This window comes from Euprymna scolopes, chromosome 14, assembly GCF_053919585.1.
Source record: "Euprymna scolopes isolate OS-2025 chromosome 14, ASM5391958v1, whole genome shotgun sequence".
Taxonomy (NCBI): Eukaryota; Metazoa; Mollusca; class Cephalopoda; order Sepiida; family Sepiolidae; genus Euprymna; species Euprymna scolopes.
In genome coordinates this window covers 75,269,727-75,290,741 of record NC_136495.1, presented here as the reverse complement: position 1 = coordinate 75,290,741, position 21,015 = coordinate 75,269,727, and the positions used below count along the sequence as shown (strand labels likewise).

Genomic DNA, 21,015 nt, shown 5'->3' with positions numbered 1-21,015 from the left:
TAAAAAACGACCCTGGTGTCTAACTCTGTCCCGTGGGGAGGCATAGTAAATAGGTACATCTGGAAATTATGTCTCTCACGCCCTCAAATTAATTCAAGGTAAATATAAAAAGTAGTACAAAATTCTTTTAGGGGTTACAATGACATACATTTACTAATTCTTTTCTGAATATGTAACGAGCATTTTTTTTTTCAGAGATTTCACTCCTACAAAATCTTGCAATGAGATCTTGCTTTATAATCCTTTACCAAGTTTGGCAAACCAAGATGTGAAATAGATACTTCCTTTCTGCATTTCTATCTGTATAAAGTTCTTTATGTTTATATATCTATGTAATTATAAAACTCTGTGAATTGTCTTGGCGTCCTTGCTTGCTTGCTTGAATCTTATATTATTATTATTATAGTCGTATTCCTGTCTGTTTTTCTGTTCACAATTTGATTAATATGAACAAAAGGTACACTGTTTCACAAATTAATTTTCATACTGAAAACATTTACACATTTATATTCCACCATGATTTCTATATATACTATTTATCCGAAGGAAATCTACATTCAAGCAATAACGTCATTTGCATATTACATTAAAGAAAATCTATTTTAATAATTAGCTCCATGTTATTAATTATTTGTGGTAATATAATTGTCTTCATTGTTCTATTTTGAAATATTATTTAAAGTTGATTTAATTTAATTTTAATTCATTTTCAATTATTATCAGATACATCAGTTGCCTTTAAAAACGGAAGTAAGTTTATTTATTTAAGCTGTAAGAGTTATGTCCCCTTTAAGCTATTTTCCGTTAAATTTCCATAGACGAAAATTAATGTATTTTATGCTCAATATGTGATCCACTTCCAGGAAAACTACAATACGTTTCAACTTGGCAACGCCGAGTATGTACAGCTAGTATTTATGCCTTTTTATATATAGGATGCATTCAACAAATTATTATGAAGTTTGAAACAGAGCTGCTGGGCGTAAGAAGTCTAAATGTGGGTTATATTTGGTATAATCGGTTTTATGCAAAGGAGGTAAAAGGAGGTGGGAACCCCTTTGAAATTTTATCAAATTTTAACAATCTTTATTAGATATCAATTAATAAATATTCCTATTTACTTGCCTTCCCACGAGGGCAGACTTGGACACAACGTCGGTTTTTAATTTGGGGAAAATCCAGCTCCCCAAAAGGGATATTCTGGACAGGAACAAAAATTAAAATTGTCTATCATGAAGGATTTCCCCTCTACTAACCGAAGACAGAAAAGGTGAAGTGTAGCATCAGAACAGATACTACACTGTGATCTTGGCCTGAAGCCCAAATTCATATATTTCCAAAAGTTTTTATGTTCCTTGAATTATTTTAAAGGATTTTTAAGGAATATAAATTGGGCACAAGCTTCCATTTTAAAGTTCTAATATTTCAGGCTATATATATATATTACAATAGAAAAATGCGAGCATGAAAAGTAATATGGTTAGGCTTAAACATGGAAAAGTAAAGGACTAGTTGTTAAAACTGAAAAAGAAAAGGACAAGATATTCTAGTAAAAAAATATAATAAATTTATAACTTAAAATATTGCAGCATTAAGAATTGATTATATAATGTTATGAATTGAATTAAAAAAAAATTCTTAATGCTGCAATATTTTAAGTTATAAATTTCTTGGCCTTTTCTTTTCCAATTTTAACAACTAGTCCTTTACTTTTCCATATTTAAGCTTAACCATATTACTTTTCATGCTCGCATTTTTTTATATTGTAATCCATGATTTTTCCAGGTTTCTAGTAAATTCACTTGTTCTTTGTTTAATTTCAGTCTTATTTTCTTGTCCCCATAAACATAACATACACATATGTAATAACAATGTACGACACTCGCCTGCTTTCAGTAAAATGCCCCCAATTATCTGCCTTTCATTCTCTCTGTCTCACTTATTACTTCTCTTTTCGCAAGAGTGGTGAATTGATAGCAACAGTAGTTACTGAAGCGACGTGGTTGCTATGGAAACCAGTCATAAAAAACATCGCTTACCTCCTTAGGGTTTTTTTTACGATTTTGAACACTAGTAAATTCATCATAACTTTTGCTTTACGGGACGAAAATTGAAAAAAAAAAATTTTACGATATAGCTGAGAAGGTGATCTATAAACTGTTATAATTGTTGGAAATTTGGTCGAAAAATGAGTGAACAGTGAAGCTTTAAAGCAGTTCTAAATGACTAAAACTGACACTTAACTATATATTCAAATACTGTCGTGTTTGAATTATATAAATATATATAACTATATATAACTATATATATATATATATATATATATATATATATATATATATATATATATATATATTGATTTAAACTTCCGGTAAGACGAAAATCTATAGATCACCGTCTCACAAGTGGGTTTTTACGTTTGAGATAATTATATGCAGATTTTAAGATGTGTTTTATGGCAATCGAGACAAAATAACTATTTGGAGATTTCAAAAGGATTTGAATCGGTAATTGTATTGGAATCGAGAATAATACTGGAACCGTCCAATCATTAATGCATATATATACAGTCCTGGTCAAAATCATAAGACCACTTAAACAAGTAAGCGTTTACGCATAATATCGGATTTTTAATCAAACAAATGGTTGAAACCATTGCCAAAAGGGAAAATATGATGGAAAAAAAATGAAATCTGCTTCATTCGAAACCTTAATCCTCATCTAATAATTATTTTTTAAAAAACAAATATTTTCATCTGGTCAAAATGATAAGACCACTTTAATAAAATCGGCTAGTTTTGAAAAAATGAATACGAAAGCTTTCTATGTTACTAAAAGCAACTTGTTAGTGGATAAAAAACATCTTATAAATGGCAAAAGGGAAACCATTATCAGAGTATGAGAGAGGAAGGATCTTTGAGCTTAATAGGGGTGGACTCTCCCATAGATCCATTGCAAATGAAGTGAATCGTAGCAAAATAGTCATCACAAATTGTTTAAGAAATCCAGATCAATATGGGCACAAAAAGAGTCCAAGTCGACCAAAAAAATCGCCGTATCAGAAGAAGTTTAAAAAAAAACTCCAGTATGAGCTCAAGTCGATTGAAAAGCCAAACAGCCACAGAATGTAGACCTAAAACCATCAGAAGACATCTGAAAATGAAGGGTTTTGATCATTTAAAGCGACTGCAGAAACCACGTCTTCTTGAACAGCACAAAACTAACCGACTTAAATATGCCGCCAAATACCAGACTTGGGATGAAGAGAAGTGGGAAAATATAATTTTCTCCGATGAGAAACAGTTTAATCTAGATGGTCCAGATGGATTTCAACACTATTGGCATGAGAAAAATTTGCCCAAAGAGACTTTTTCAACTCGGCAAAGTGAAGGAGGGTTTTTAATGATCTGGGGTGCTTTATCGTCAGCTGAGACCCTAAAGTTGCAAGTAGTGAAAGGTCGGCAAACATCATTGAAGTACATTTCAATGCTTGAAAATGCTTCTATTAGGACGGAAGGTCCACGTTTGTGTGGAAGAAATTGGATTTTCCAACAAGATAACACTGCAATACACACTTCTCGACAAGCACGAGAATACTTTTCTTCAAATAATATAGAATTGTTAGATCATCCAGCATGTTCTCCAGACCTCAATCCCATTGAAAATCTTTGGGGATGGATGGCAAAAGAAGTATTTAAGGATGGAACCCAGTATGATTCGATAAAGGAACTTTCTGATTCAGTTTTCAGTACATGGGATAAAATTCCTTCGCAACTGATAAAAACTTAGTCGCAAGCATGCCAAAGAGAATTTTTGAAGTAATTCGTAATAATGGAGGCTATGCTAAATACTGAGACCTTTTTTAGTAATTTATAATTGCCTTTTGTTAGATAAATTATCAGTGGTCTTATCATTTTGACCAGGTGAAAATGTTTGTTTTTTAAAAAATAATTATTATATCAGGGTTAAGGTTTCAAATGAAGCAGATTTCATTTTTTCCATCATATTTTCCCTTTTGGCAATGGTTTCAACCATTTGTTTGATTAAAAATTCGATAATATACATAAACGCTTACTTTCTTAAGTGGTCTTATGATTTATATATATATATATATATATATATATATATATATATATATATATATATATATATATATATATATATATATATATTAAATGCATTCCATGATATGAAAATAGGGTAAGGGTTGATAAGTGTTCAGTAGATAGTGAGACATGATCAGTAATAGTGTAGAATTATATATAAATATATTTTTGGTGGACAAGATTCAAGCAAGGGCGGACGATCTACAGAGTTCTATAATTATATAGATTTGCTAAGAAGCAGATGCTCGTATAATTACACCCGATGTAAAAAGTCACATCCTTCTAAAATGTCTTCCTATTGCAGTTAATATGACAAAACTCTGGCAAATAAATGAACAATATTAACAAAACTTATTGGCAGGAGGTTGTAACTCAGTCAAGTCGGAGTATGCATGTTTCTGTGATATAATGAAACCACTGATGGGAAATATCCGACGCCAATTCCTATTTGATGTCTACTTCACATTGTCAATATATCAGCGGTGGTACTTCTATATTATCAAATAGTAATATATCTAAAAATTACGAGAAACAATACGGTAGAAAAATATTTATTAACTAGTGGGACCTGTGGAAATTCTACAGGGGACTCATTCATAATATATTGATGTTGGCATTCTGTAGATGTTTAGTGTAAATTGAGATGTTCTGATATTATTGTAGTTTTTTTTGTTTAAACTTCAAAAGTATTTATCTAAGCTAGCACAAACGCCTGGCAAAGCCTGGTACGCTTAAATATGATATTTTAATTCTTGCCGATTTCGTATATATTATGATAGAGTTAATGTTCTATCGATTTTTATATATTATAAAGTTGCGATTTCCAAAATAAAAAAAATATATCCATATGACTTGGGTGCATTAGCTTGAATCGAAACCGAAATAAAAACTTATGAAAAAATACATGTATATATATATATATATATATATATATATATATATATATATATATATATATATATATAACTTGAGTTCCTGCAGCCATAATTGAAACCGAAACCAAAACTTATGGAGAACTTTTGATAAAATTATTCATAAAAAAATATATGAATTAAGTGCCATCAGCTATAATCGAAACCTAAACCAAAACTTATGGAGAATTCTTGGTAAAATTATTTATGACAAGAAATGGAAATAAATAACAATTTAACGACCCGGATGTAAGCATGACACAGAAAATAACACACACGCTATCGTATTAATATATAGATGAAAAATAGTCTAATTTGATCTAGAGCAAATGTGGAATGGTATTTCTTGTAAAATTCAACTGGCGGATTTGGGATCATCATCATCATCATCATCATCATCATCATCATCGTATAAATGCAAAGATTCTGTTGTTGGCATTGATTTAAAAAGAGAACAACTATTTTAAATATCTGTTCATCACCATCTTCATATGAATCCAAAGATTCTATTGTTGGCATTGATTTCCCCGATATTTTTCTAGAAAGACATCGGATACTTACAGAAAGGACCATGAGAAGGTTGCCAAAATTCTAAGTGAAAGTGATTTTTGTGTAATGAACTGGATTCAAAGTTGAGATACCCAGGTCGTCAGTCTTTGTCGTTAACTGTCATCTTGCACTGGTGATGATGACCTCATAGGAAGATAAATTTTGCACAATATAGAAGATGTGTGCAGGATGGGATACTTCAATTGTACGGCCACATGCATGAGAGCTCTCAGGTCAGTAGATAACAGTTAATATACAAGGTGGAACGATAAAATTGTCGCCTTAGAAAAGACGACATGATTCCATTTCATTTGAGAAAAACTGGTTTATTTTTTTGTTGCAGACCATCTACTAATTACCCAGTTGTATACAAATTCCAAGAGTGATAGGAGCCTTCTATCAAGTCCGAAAGTGACACAACGATCAACGAGCAAGATCGGAGATGTGTCACTGTACAACTCATGCTCTCTACTGATCCAAGTTATGACAACAGGACCATTGCCAGCACCCTCAAAATGCATTGCTGAATTGCCATGAATAACAGGAACATGCAGGGTGATGAAAACAGTTTCCGGCCATGATTATGGTCTTTGGTGTGATATCAAGTGAGAGCCACATCATGCCACCTCACATCTTCAAAGTCAGCTTAAAAGTCAACACCAAAGTGTACTTGGATGTGCTAAAGAGTGTGATGATCCTCTGATACAATCAGGTGGTCGCTGGCAGACCCTGGATGTGGCAGCAGGACCCGATGCCAGCCCACAAGTCCAAAGAGACTTAGGCTTGGTTTCAGAAGGAGTGCTATGACTTTGTACCCTTCTTTCACTGACCCGCCTCCTCCCCCGACTTGAACCCACTGAACACCTTTGTTTGGCCATATGTCGATATCATCAAAAACATGACCTCCCACAACATCAAAGTCAGCCTCATCGCCACCATCTGCTGAGTATTAACCAAGTTCCCGCCAGTGCTTGTGGAAAAGGCATGCTCCCAGTTCTGAACCCATATCAAGGCGGTGATTTAGGCTGAAGGCAACTACATTGAATTTATGTCAGCTCTATTACATGATCAAGTTACTTGAATTGATTGTTTCGATAAAAGTTTTAAAATAAAGATGTAGTGTTGTTTCCTTTAGGGCGACACTTTTATCGTTCATCCTGTACAAGGTCTAGTTTACAAGGAAGTCCAAGGAAAACACGTGAGGAATTGATAAAAATGAATGTGAGAACAAAAGGGATAAATGAAGACTTGACCAGAGATGGGTTAGTTTAGAAGTCATTTTCATTAAGCCATCCAACATATGCCAGTGTGTAAAATGGACGTTAAACTGATGGCCATCATCATCATCAGCATCGCCATCATCATCATCATCATCATCATCATCATCATCATCATCATCATCATCATCAAACAAATTGCGATGTGTGATGAGAAGTGGATCTTCTACAACAACTGGCGACATTTGGCACAGTGGTTAGATGCTGGAGAAGCTCCACAACACTTCCTGAAGTCAAAATTGCACCAAAAAAAGATATGGTGACTATTTGGTCGCCTGCAGCTGGTCTCATCCATCATAGCTTCTTGAATCTGGACGTAACAATTACAGCGGAGAAGTACTGCCGACAAATTGATGAAATGCACCAGAAGTTCCAATGTATGTGTCCGAGATTGGTCAATATGAAGGGACCAATTCTCCTTTATGACAACGCTCACCTGAATGTTGCTCAATTGATTCTGAAGAAGCTGAAGGAATTGAGCTATTAGAGCCTACCTCTACTGCCATATTCACCGCATCTCTCGCCCACCAATTATCACTTTTGTAAGCATCTCGACAACTTCCTATGCAAAAAATGCTTCAAAAACCAAAATGATGCCGAATCAACCTTTAATAACTTCACTGCTTCCAGAACTCCGGATTTCTATGTTATTGGGATAAATAAATGTGTTTCTCGTTGACAAAAATGTGTTGATTTCAGTCGTTCTCATTTCGATTAATAAAGTTTATTATGAAAGGAGTTATGATCTTTTGAAGTTGAACGTAAAAAAACATTATTTTTGCATCAACATAATACTTTATACCCTAAACAATAAACATGTCTGCTTAAAAGACCTTCAATTCCTTTATATCGATTCAAGGGAAGTAACTCATCTGACAGTAACAATCCTTCTTTCTTTTCAATCAAGCAGCATGTTTTTTTTTTTTTTTTTTGTTTTTCGCACACGGGATGGACTTTTAATTAATAAAATGGAAAAAATAAGAACGTAGCTAATTATTTCCCTTTTCATCTTTTTCTACTGTATATATCTATGTCAAAAAACTCATCATATATTTATTAGGGATGACCAAGGGTCGGCAACCTACAGCCTGTAGGTTGGATAATTTTTTTTTTTTTTTTTTTACAAGGGAGTCACCACTTATCAAGGCCCGAAGACACTCGAGGATAAGGATTAATGAATGTAAGTTGGTAGTGTAGTAATCGTTAATGGTGTAGATTGAATAGAATTGAATTAAGAACTCAGCTCAACAAGGTTACTATATTGTAGTTGTCCAAGAAACAAGCCAGTGGTGGTGCAGTGTTCCACAAGCGGGCAGTTCTAGAAAAGAAGCTTTGTTTATCGAATCTGCGTTTAGATTTAGGCATAAATAGAGAGCTTGGGGAAATTGTTGATCTGGCTCATGAAGGCATTTTGACCGACCTATGAGCCTGATTACCAATGACTGTTTTTAACATGACACAAAAGACTTTCAAATTCAACAAAAGGCTTGCTGATATCGTCCTCTAATCCATCCAGCCGAATTTATTTAAGAAAAATCATCTTATTTTTATTAGGGATGAAGAAGATCCGCTATCCATTCGATTACAGTACACTTACTAGTGCCAACCTCCAAGTATGCCATCAGTACTGAAAACCATGTCAATCGGTGGGTGGCCCGACCGAATGCTGTTTAGCACTCGGCTCATACCTGGAGTGAAAACTGCTACTCGTGCATACTTTTTTTTTTTTTTTAGAGAGAAACGCGGCCAAGTTTACTACCTCGAATCATTTGGTGATATTAGTTGGAGGCGATGCTGTTGAACGTCTCGGGGTTGGGGGGAAGTCAACTCGGTAAAAAGGAAAAAGAAAAACTGTTGGTATAACGGCGCGACGAATTGATTTCTTCATATAGTTTCTTCACCCCCCCCCCCGTTTAAAATCGTTAACCTACAATACCATCTACTTAGAGAGAGAGAGAGAGAGAGAGAGAGAGAGAGAGAGAGAGAGAGAGAGAGAGAGAGAGAGAGAAAGAAAAGTTTCTGGCTGTAATTACCACGTCAAATATTTAGCAAGTAATAAAATATACGAATAAAATATTAAAATTTATGCGTAATGTTAATGAGTTTCAGGTAAATTATTTAGGTAAAATGTGTGGTTGGTTGGTTGTTTTTGTTTTACGGCATATCAACCCTTTTCAGGTTATTTAATGACGAATCCAAAGATTTTGAAGAAAATTTTTTTAATAGAATATATTTGTTGTTTTCAAGTCGGTTTCTATTTAACCCATAGTTGGGAACCCTAACAGGTACTACCACTCCGGTTCAGAGTGGACCTGGGAGCAATGGCAATTAAAGGTTGGCTTCACACTCCCCAAAGCCTGCAAGCTGGGGCCTCACCACTGGATATAGTTTAAGGTCATATCAAGGACCGTAAAATGTGTGTGTGTGTATATATATATATATATATATATATATATATATATATATATATATGTCATCCACATACAGTATTGTTTCGTTGTATCACAACTCATCAATCTGGCTTGACAAGCATCAGTTAGTGGTGCTTGTCTAACCATACTGATGAGTTGTGGGACAACGAAACAATAAATGCATATATATATATATATATATATATATATATATATATATATATATATATATATAAGAACATATATATATATATATATATATATAAAAGAACAATCGTGTAAAATGTAAATTATCGTTTAACACATTATGTGATAGTAAAAAAATATATGTATATATACATGTGTGATATTTCAAATTACATGATCATTGATAATATGTATGTACATGTGTAATATTTCAAATTACATGATCATTGATAATATGTATGTACATGTGTAATATTTCAAATTACATGATCATTGATACTATGTATGTACATGTGTAATATTTCAAATTACATGATCATTGATAATATATATACATTTGTGATATTTCAAATTACATGATCATTGATAATATGTATGTACATGTGTAATATTTCAAATTACATGATCATTGATACTATGTATGTACATGTGTAATATTTCAAATTACATGATCATTGATAATATGTATGTACATGTGTAATATTTCAAATTATATGATTATTGATAATATGTATATACATGGGTAATATTTTAAATCATATGATCATTGATAATATGTATATACATGTGTAATATTTCAAATTTCATGATCATTGATAATATGTATGTACATGTGTAATATTTCAAATTACATGATCATTGATAATATGTATATACATGTGTTATATTTCAAATTATATGATCATTAATAATATGTATATACATGTGTAATATTTTAAATCATATGATTATTGATAATATTTATATACATGTGTTATATTTCAAATTACATGATCATTGATAATATGTATATACATGTGTAATATTTCAAATTACATGATCATTGATAATATGTATATACATGTGTGATATTTCAAATCATATGATCATTGATAATATGTATATACATTTGTGATATTTCAAATTACATGATCATTGATAATATATATACATTTGTGATATTTCAAATTACATGATCATTGATAATATGTATATACATATGTAATATTTCAAATTACATGATCATTGATAATATGTATATACATGTGTAATATTTCAAATTACTTCATCATTGATAATATGTATATACATGTGTAATATTTCAAATTACATGATCATTGATAATATGTATATACATGTGTAATATTTCAAATTACATGATCATTGATAATATGTATATACATGTGTTATATTTCAAATTACATGATCATTGATAATATGTATATACATGTGTAATATTTCAAATTACATGATCATTGATAATATGTATATACATGTGTAATATTTAAAATTACATGATCATTAATAATATGTATATGCATGTGTAATATTTCAAATTATATGATCATTGATAATATGTATGTACATGTGTAATATTTCAAATTACATGATCATTGATAATATGTATATACATGTGTTATATTTCAAATAACATGATCATTGATAATATGTATATACATGTGTAATATTTCAAATTACATGATCATTGATAATATGTATATACATGTGTAATATTTCAAATTACATGATCATTGATAATATGTATATACACGTGTGATATTTCAAATTACATGATCATTGATAATATATATACATTTGTGATATTTCAAATTACATGATCATTGATAATATGTATATACATGTGTAATATTTCAAATTACTTGATCATTGATAATATTTATATACATGTGTAATATTTCAAATTACATGATCATTGATAATATGTATATACATGTGTAATATTTCAAATTACATGATCATTGATAATATTTATATACATGTGTAATATTTCAAATTACATGATCATTGATAATATGTATATACATGTGTTATATTTCAAATCATATGATCATTGATAATATGTATATACATGTGTAATATTTCAAATTACATGATCATTGATAATATGTATATACATGTGTAATATTTCAAATTACATGATCATTAATAATATGTATATACATGTGTAATATTTCAAATTATATGATCATTGATAATATGTATATACATGTGTAATATTTCAAATTACATGATCATTGATAATATGTATATACACGTGTGATATTTCAAATTACATGATCATTGATAATATATATACATTTGTGATATTTCAAATTACATGATCATTGATAATATGTATATACATGTGTAATATTTCAGATTACTTGATCATTGATAATATTTATATACATGTGTAATATTTCAAATTACATGATCATTGATAATATGTATGTACATGTGTAATATTTCAAATTACATGATCATTGATAATATGTATATACATGTGTAATATTTCAAATTACATGATCATTGATAATATTTATATACATGTGTAATATTTCAAATTACATGATCATTGATAATATATATACATGTGTAATATTTCAAATCATATGATCATTGATAATATGTATATACATATGTAATATTTCAAATTATATGATCATGTATAATATGTATATACATATGTAATATTTCAAATTATATGATCATTGATAATATGTATATACATATGTAATATTTCAAATTATACGATCATTGATAATATATATGTACATATGTAATATTTCAAATCATATGATCATTGATAATATATATGTACATGTATAATATTTCAAATTATATGATCATTGATAATATGTATATACATGTGTAATATTTCAAATTATATGATCATTGATAATATGTATATACATGTGTAATATTTCAAATGATATGATCATTGATAATATGTATATACATGTGTAATATTTCAAATTGTATGATCATTGATAATATGTATATACATGTGTAATATTTCAAATTATATGATCATTGATAATATGTATATACTTATGTAATATTTCAAATTACATGATCATTGATAATATGTATATACATGTGTAATATTTCAAATTGTATGATCATTGATAATATATATATACATATGTAATATTTCAAATTATATGATCATTGATAATATGTATATACATGTGTAATATTTCAAATGATATGATCATTGATAATATGTATATACATGTGTAATATTTCAAATTATATGACCATTGATAATATTTATATACATGTGTAGATTGTAAATTATCGTTTTCAAAAATAAAAAAATTATGAGTAAATGGTAAATGATCGTTTGAGAATTGAATCATATCTTAACTGATACTGCATTTTGATATTGATCATTTATTGTAAGAGTCCGCTAATAACTGAATGCAGGATTATGAGTGCCATATTGTTAGCCCAATCAGTATTATTCAAGATTTTATTAACGAAAAGGGGAAAACATGTGTTTCACTTACCAACCAGGTATTGTGAAGTTTTGTTTTGAGCAGCTGTTGGAGCCATCAATACTATAACCATGGCAACCCGGATGAGACTCGTCATCATCATTCAATCTGTTATAACGACCACTTTGTACATCCCTATCTCTGCCTTTGAATTCTTTCGCTTCTTTTCTTTTGTTGTGTCGGTTCTTCTAATTTACCTTTGATTTCATGTTGGGCCTTGTTTACATCGGACACAGCATGACAGAGGTGGTGACATCGCAAATGCATCGATTAACTGTCGAGAAATAATAAAACGGACAATAATAAAATGGCATCAGTTAAGCATACAGATGAATTAATATATATATATATATATATATATATATATATATATATATATATATATATATATATATATATATATATATATATATATATATATATATAATCTTGTAGGTCACAAAATAAGAAAATAAAGAAACATTGGAAAGAAAAGTAAATGATTTCAAAATATTGATATTAAATGCTGTTTAAAACATTACATATAAAAAGTGATTTATACATTTTTATAAATAATAAAACAAAAATAATATAACAGGTTATATATATATATATATATATATATATATATATATATATATATAGTACGTTATGAAAATATATATGGCAATTAAGCTACACAGAGTATTCCGTGTTTCATTCTCGTGAGAATTCGTTTCACGAGAATGAAACGCAGAATATTCTGTGTAGCTTAATTGCCATATATATTTTCATAACGTACTATATATATATACTTACTACCTAGCTCTGCTTATGTATTGAGCACTGGTGAAGTAAATACTAAAAATTTACACATAAAATTATATCTTTGTATATTAATTTATGTGATTAAATGAAGTAGTCATTATATATAGTTATTGTTGCAATGAATATTTTTTATCTATTTATTAATACACATATGTATTTTGTTTCAATAAAACTCGTCAGTGTGGCAAAAATACATCCAGACACCGAGTTAGAATGACAAACAAATATTATCTTTAACTGTATCTAATATTTTTTGCCATGTGACCACTCATATTACGAAATGGAAAGAAAATAAACCGATTCAAGATTCCATACAGTGTTAATAATTCCGTTATTAAGGGGAGCGAATTATACAATACTAGACTACCCGTGACCCGTTTGGTCAGTATATTATATTAGCTATGGAATTAATGTATGAGCGTGACACTTGTGATGTAAAGAAAATAGCTTTTTTGTGAAATAACAGAAACATTTCTATGAAAGTATATTAAAATGAAAAAGAATATAGATAGTTTCTATGAGTCGTTTTGTTTATAACTGTTTATCTTTGAAAAAAAAAAAAACTTACAGCCATTGAATTATAAGTGGTTTGCCATACTTATAGGTAAATGCGCACTGAACAGATACCATAATACTTAAAGTTAAATTCAAATTTTTATATATCTTTTAATTTAAACACAAAAAACACTTGAGACGCTGAAAACGTACACAGTAAAACAATACTTTTTATTGTCGCGTTGATTATTTATTTGTAATGCAAATAAAAAAAACATATTTTCGGGGTTATTTATTTATGTTGGTAGTGTAGAAGAAAATGTATGCATGTTTTTTTTAAGAAAAGTGCATTAAAAAATGGAGAATAAATTTTTAAAAAATGAAGGCGGTCGATAAATCGCTCTTGTAAAATGATCTTATGGTTGTCAATGGGTTAAAGTAGATTTATTTGTAAGAAAATTGCGTTAAAATAACTTAAACTTAATACGGAAATAACAATGTAAAAAAATGCAGAAAGTATTATTTGGAAAATCAATTGGGATGCTGAAAACGTACACAGTAAAACAATACGTTTTATTGTCGCGTTGATTATTTGTTTATGTAAGCATGTGCGACGGAAAGTCATAAACCGGATGTTGGGCTACAACTCCCGTTACAAGGTCATCTGAGTTTTATAATTATATAGATTTGTGTAATTTAGATTTGTTTTCATATTTTCCCTACAAAGTGCTTCACCTTTGAAGGCAGCAATTAAATATTATTACAATAAATATTTAATTTTTATTACCCACACAAATGCACATCAAATGCACACACACACACACACACACACACACACACACACACACATATATATATGCACACATCACATACACATATGCATACATCGCACACAATTACACACACATTGCATACACACACATACAAACTAAATATAATAATTCATACTGAGGAACCTAGGTGTATGAAATGCCACTAGATGTGTTTATTTTTTCCAGCAAGCCTCTGTTCCCACACATGCTCACAACACCACCCAATCATGGCTACTCATCAATCTTCCTGACTACTGATCGTTGGACCAGTGGTTGCCTTCCTCACTTGACAGCAACCTATTTGGTTATTTTTTTTTCTGTGGTATGATTAAGGGCAAATAGACAAACATGCCCACAACATGATCGACTTTCTGAAGGCTGCCATCATGGAGATGTTTGCCGCTATAGACAAAAGCATGGCCGTCAAAGTGTGTGATTCATTTTGAATCTGCCTTGACGCGGTCAACTCTTCCAGTGTAGGTTACATTAAAAAATAATGTAGTATGTAATTTTTCATTTTATTTCACCATTTATCAAGGCTTGGAGATGGGGGCTACTCTAGGGTAAGGGTTAATGAGTGTTATGTAGATGGTGAGACAAAGCCGTGATGATCAGTAACGGTGGAATTTGAGTAGAGTTTAATTATATAAGAGGATGACGCAACCAGAACTTGTTTACATTACTTAAAAACTACCATTTTATAGTCAGATGGAAAGCAGCCCCACGATATTGTGTTCCATAGATGGACAGTTCTAGGAAGAAACTCTGTTCATGGAATTTTCTTTTACTTTAGTTTTAGGCACAGATAGAAAGTGAGGGAAATTGTTGATGCTCGTTGTAGCTAGACAAGTGTTTGTTGCAGAAGTTGTGGGGAACCATAGAGTGATGCTCTATCGAGTGGGAAACCATAGAGTTATGCTCTATCGAGTGGGGAACCATAGAGTGATGCTCCATCGAGTGGGGAACCATAGAGTGATGCTCTATCGAGTGAGAAACCATAGAGTGATGCTCTATCGAGTGGGGAACCATAGAGTGATGCTCTATCGAGTGGGGAACCATAGAGTGATGCTCTATCGAGTGGGGAACCATAGAGTGATGCTCTATCGAGTGGGAACCATAGAGTGATGCTCCATCGAGTGGGGAACCATAGAGTGATGCTCCATCGAGTGGGGAACCATAGAGTGATGCTCTATCGAGTGGGGAACCATAGAGTGATGCTCCATCGAGTGGGGGAACCATAGAGTGATGCTCTATCGAGTGGGGAACCATAGAGTGATGCTCTATCGAGTGGGGAACCATAGAGTGATGCTCCATCGAGTGGGGAACCATAGAGTGATGCTCTATCGAGTGGGGAACCATAGAGTGATGCTCTATCGAGTGGGAAACCATAGAGTGATGCTCCATCGAGTGGGGAACCATAGAGTGATGCTCCATCGAGTGGGGAACCATAGAGTGATGCTCCATCGAGCACCTACCATAAAAGTAACGATAGAGTAGAAAGCACTTCTGTTAGAAAGAGGAAGCAGAGAGGCAAAAAGATATATTACCCACTAGATTTCAAAACGATTTTGTACTCTGTCAAGATAAAAAGGGTACTCTTAAGAGCTCCTCCCCCTTATGTGCTAACAGTATTCCATCTTATGATGTATTTGATTCTTGATCAGATAGAGGATTGCATCAGAGGTGAAATATTTTCTGGAGCGGTAGAAAGATCCCACCATTTTTCTTGTGATTTTGGCAACAGATCTGATGTAGATTTTTCATTTTAGGTCAGGAGTGAAGGTCAGTCTCAGAAGTCTTTCAAAGTAGGGTGCTTCTTCAAGACGAAAGCTGCCCATTTCCAAATGAGCCGAATGGAGATTAGAGTATTGGTGATGAAATAATAGAAGTTTCGTTTTGGATGAAACTAGCCATTTTTTACTCCCCTGAATTATACACTGAGAGGAGAGAGAGTCAGACAGGTCTTGGTCAGTGCCTGTCTTTGAAGTGCTGCTATAGATAATAGTATAGTCTGCACAAATGTTGATGAATAATCATAGAAAATAATTAGGGAGATCATTGATGACGAGCAAGAAGAGAATTGGGCCCCAGATGGATCTTTGAGACATGCCAACATTAATACTGTGAACTTTGGATTTCTGCCCAATCAACATGTGGAAATCTTGTGAAGTAGACCTTTATGCTAAACCCTATCAGATGTTCTAGATATGTCAAGAGCTATAACTCTAGAAACGAGATCACCGTCAATAGATTTGCTGATCCTGTGTGATATTACCATCAGCACATCAGCTGTTTATCTTTCAGAATGGAAACCATATTATTTGTAACTGAGTAGGTTGTTTTTGCTGATGTGGTTTACAACTTCTCTATTTATCTCATGACTCACAGGAGACTGATTGATCTGTACTGCGATGCAGAAGACCAATCCTCCATATGTTTAAATACTGAGCAGAGCGTCAAAGAGTTCGTTGATGATATTTGGGAATGAGATACATATCTGTTCAGAACCCTGTTTGTTTTGTGCTGCTCAGCTACTTCAGACTTGACAGTCAGGGCAAAAGACTTTCTCGTGTTTTCTATAACATTTTTGCATTGTTTTCTAGCAGTCCTATAAGCGGCTTTAGTTTATGAACATCTGTTTTGTTGAAAATAATTGAAATAGCGAGTTCTATGTGCAATCGCGGCAGCACATTCAGGATGCACCACGATTAGCTATATGGTTTCTGTTGGAATTTTTGGAGGGTAGGTAATTTTTTATACTGACAGTTAGCTAATCTGTTATATCATATGCTCTAGAGATCACATCCGTTTCAAACATGGAGCACAGGAGTATTTCTGATATAAACGTTTGGAAACTGTTCCAGTCAGCCATCGCATAACGATACATAGTGCAATAGAAAGCGACATCTGAGGCAAAACAAAGTATATATATATATATATATATATATATATATATATATATATATATATATATATATATATATATACTAGCAGGGTAATGTAACCCTTGCAATTTCGAATCGTATCATATAATAATATCCAAAGAAAACCTTCTTAACAAACGCCAGGAAGTAATTCCAAACTGTTTACATAAATCAAAGTATACATTATCTCGACTAAAACCTGATTAGAAAATATATTAAATTAAAACTGAATTAACGTACTTAGTAAGAAAAGTTAATTTTGATTTATAGAGATTAATATATAAATAAATAAGGTTGAGAATAAAAATGAAAATAATAAAAATGAAGTAATGATAATATTTAGGTAAACAAATAAATCTAAATTAAGTATAACAATGATTTTAATAATAAATTAAACATAAAATAAAAAGGAAAGGGTACGAATTTTATGTTGCACTGTATAGTCTTCAAAGTATCACGATAAGATATAATGTAAATAGTATTAAATTCTATAATAGTAATTTATAATTGGTTTAATTAGATGTAATAAGTAACCAATGTAAAAATACATAGGGTAGGGAGGGGCTAAAGTGTAAGGAAATCGGAAGTAAACATAATCTATAAAATTAGTAATGATTTGGAAAATAGATTAGAAGCAAATATATGAAACTATCATAACATGATAATTTAATGCAGATGAATACTTTATATAAAGTATAATTATCTAATGAAGATAAACAGTATAACAATGGCAAAACTTTATAAACTAATTAAATAGGCCAAATGAATTTAGATAATGATAGCAAATAGGATGGCAAGATATATTTAAATTAATATTTAATATGAACAATGAAGGTAAGTATGATAATATATCTCACATAATATAGTATTTAATTGTAGAGTGATAAAAAAGAGTGTGCATCTACAGGATTTGGATTATCTTATATGAATCAAGCATCAGTTTTTGAGTGGCATAAGAGATTCAAAGAAGGCAGATCGTCTTTGAGGGATGGTGGGAGATATGGGAGGAGTAAGGAAGTCAGAACACCAGAGTTGGTTGGTCAAATGTAGATTATGTAGCCAGACTTTGTGACCACCCTGTATATTATATAATTAGGTATGGAGGAAAAATTAAATATTAAATTAGAATAAAATGAATCATGATATTATAAGTTCTAGTTTGATCGTAAGGTTTAGAAATGTTAAAATTCAGTTTGCTAAGTTAGTTTATGGATTGGAAAGATAAATTTGTAATAATCATAATATTACGAATGTATTTATAGTAATCAGATTCCAAATATTGATCTAAAAATAAACTATATATGTTGAAACAAGTGATTATTATTGGATTGATAAGTGGTCTCAAATATATGAGCCAAATGTGTTAATTGTTAGAATGGATGTAAAAACAATATTATAGTTATAACAAAGTATATCTATTGGACATCTATTAAGATAAACTATGTATATTCATTAACTAAACGCCTATAAATTCATTTCGGAATTATAAGTTAAATGTAAGGTGGTGAAAAAATACATAGGGTAGGGAGGGGCTAAAGTGTAAGGAAATCGGAAGTAAACATAATCTATAAAATTAGGTCTAAACAGTATTTATGATTCTTAATTAACTTAAAGTAAAATTAGAATTAGATTTCACTTAAATATAAATTCATTTAATTAAATCTAAAAGAACATATTATTATGAGATTAGGAAACTCTGAAACCTAATTATTAGAGACTTTGGATATATTCAATGTTAAACTAAAATTATACTTAAATAAGTAACAAGTTCGTAAAATCTTTATTAAGATTGTCGAATGCTGAACTAGTAAAAGTATGTGTGAAATGTGAAAATAAATAAATAAATAAATAATAATAATAATAATAATAATAATAATAATAATAATAATAATAATAATAATAATAATAAATAAATAAATTAAAATAAGGAAAATGTAAGAACCAATTAATTTATAATTTGACATTAAGCAGAAATGAAGTATAACGTAATGACTTATGACTCTCGATTGAAATAGTTTTAATACTAACATTTTATATTGAACGGATTAATGAATTAATTTATAATATACAGGGAATTAATCTTTTAATAACATTAAGTGATATACATTAGAACTGCATAAACTTTACTTATCAGTGGGAAATAGATGGCAATGGGTTTAAAAGTATGAATGTTAAAAATAAAATAAAAATAAGAAAAGTTAATATATCGATAGATTTGTTCTAAGGGAGGTAACTCTATCATACTTTAAATTAATTTTAACTTTTTACGCTTAAGGTAAACAATTGAGTATTCAGCACATTTTTAATCTCAACCAAACGTAATTATAGGTTTAGAATTGACTGATACTAAGAATTATAATTGAAATAGTAATAAACTTGATTATAACAGTCAAGTGAACTGAATTATGTATGGTTCCAATTCAAATCAATAAATTATTTAATATAACCGTAACGGTCAATCGTTTTCTTTAGTTTAGTTTCGTATATACAAACATGTATAATAGTTTATAATTATTGACGTTATTTTCATAAGTATACATAAATTAGAATTAATAAATTCACTAATTTTGGTAGAATATTCATAAATTAATAGAGAATGTTAGTACAAATAGTTAGGTTTAGTGACTTTATTTTAAAAATAAAATTCAAAATTTTTCTCCAAAATAGAGAATATCACTGATAAATTAAACAAGATTGAACCCACTATTAACTATACGTATGAAAGAGAAAATAACAACTCCATACCTTTTCTGGACATCAATATCATAAATAACAATGATCATCTAAGTTTTAAAGTCCATCGGAAAGTCACGAATAAAAATGATTACATACACTTTTACTCTCATCACGATGATAAAGTAAAAAGAGGTATTCTAATAGGATTTTTTCTTAGGGCCCTGAGAATATGCAGTGAAGAATACATCGTGGAAGAATTTGAGTATATCGAACGTACATTCATGAACTTGCAATACCCTCAACATTTTTTGGCAAATACAAAAAGAAAAGCACTAAAAATTTACCATAACCGAAACCGAGACCATTCCCTAAATAGCCAGACACACAACAGACAATTAACATTACCAACTAATAAAAACAACGACACAATCTATAAGAACCTAAATAAGACAGGCATTCAAATAACAAACTAAACTCTTTAACAATTAGGGATCTAACACGTAAAATTATAACTAATACCAACATTAACACCAAAGTCGGAATATATTCCATACCCTGCCTTGATTGTGGAAGAATATACGTAGGAGAAACTCAACGTAATTTAAATAAAAGAATATATGAA

At 30.5% G+C, this 21,015-nt stretch overlaps 1 protein-coding gene across 1 annotated transcript in view; it reads right to left on the bottom strand.

The window, feature by feature from the left end:
* LOC145293098 (ionotropic receptor 25a-like) overlaps positions 1-21,015 on the bottom strand; it is a 322,383-nt gene that overhangs the window by 279,053 nt on the left and 22,315 nt on the right. Inside the window, exon 2 of the mRNA XM_080139474.1 lies at positions 12,713-12,974. Coding sequence (XP_079995600.1) covers positions 12,713-12,803 — 91 coding nt within the window. The 5' untranslated portion in view covers positions 12,804-12,974. The remainder of the gene's footprint in view (positions 1-12,712; positions 12,975-21,015) is intronic.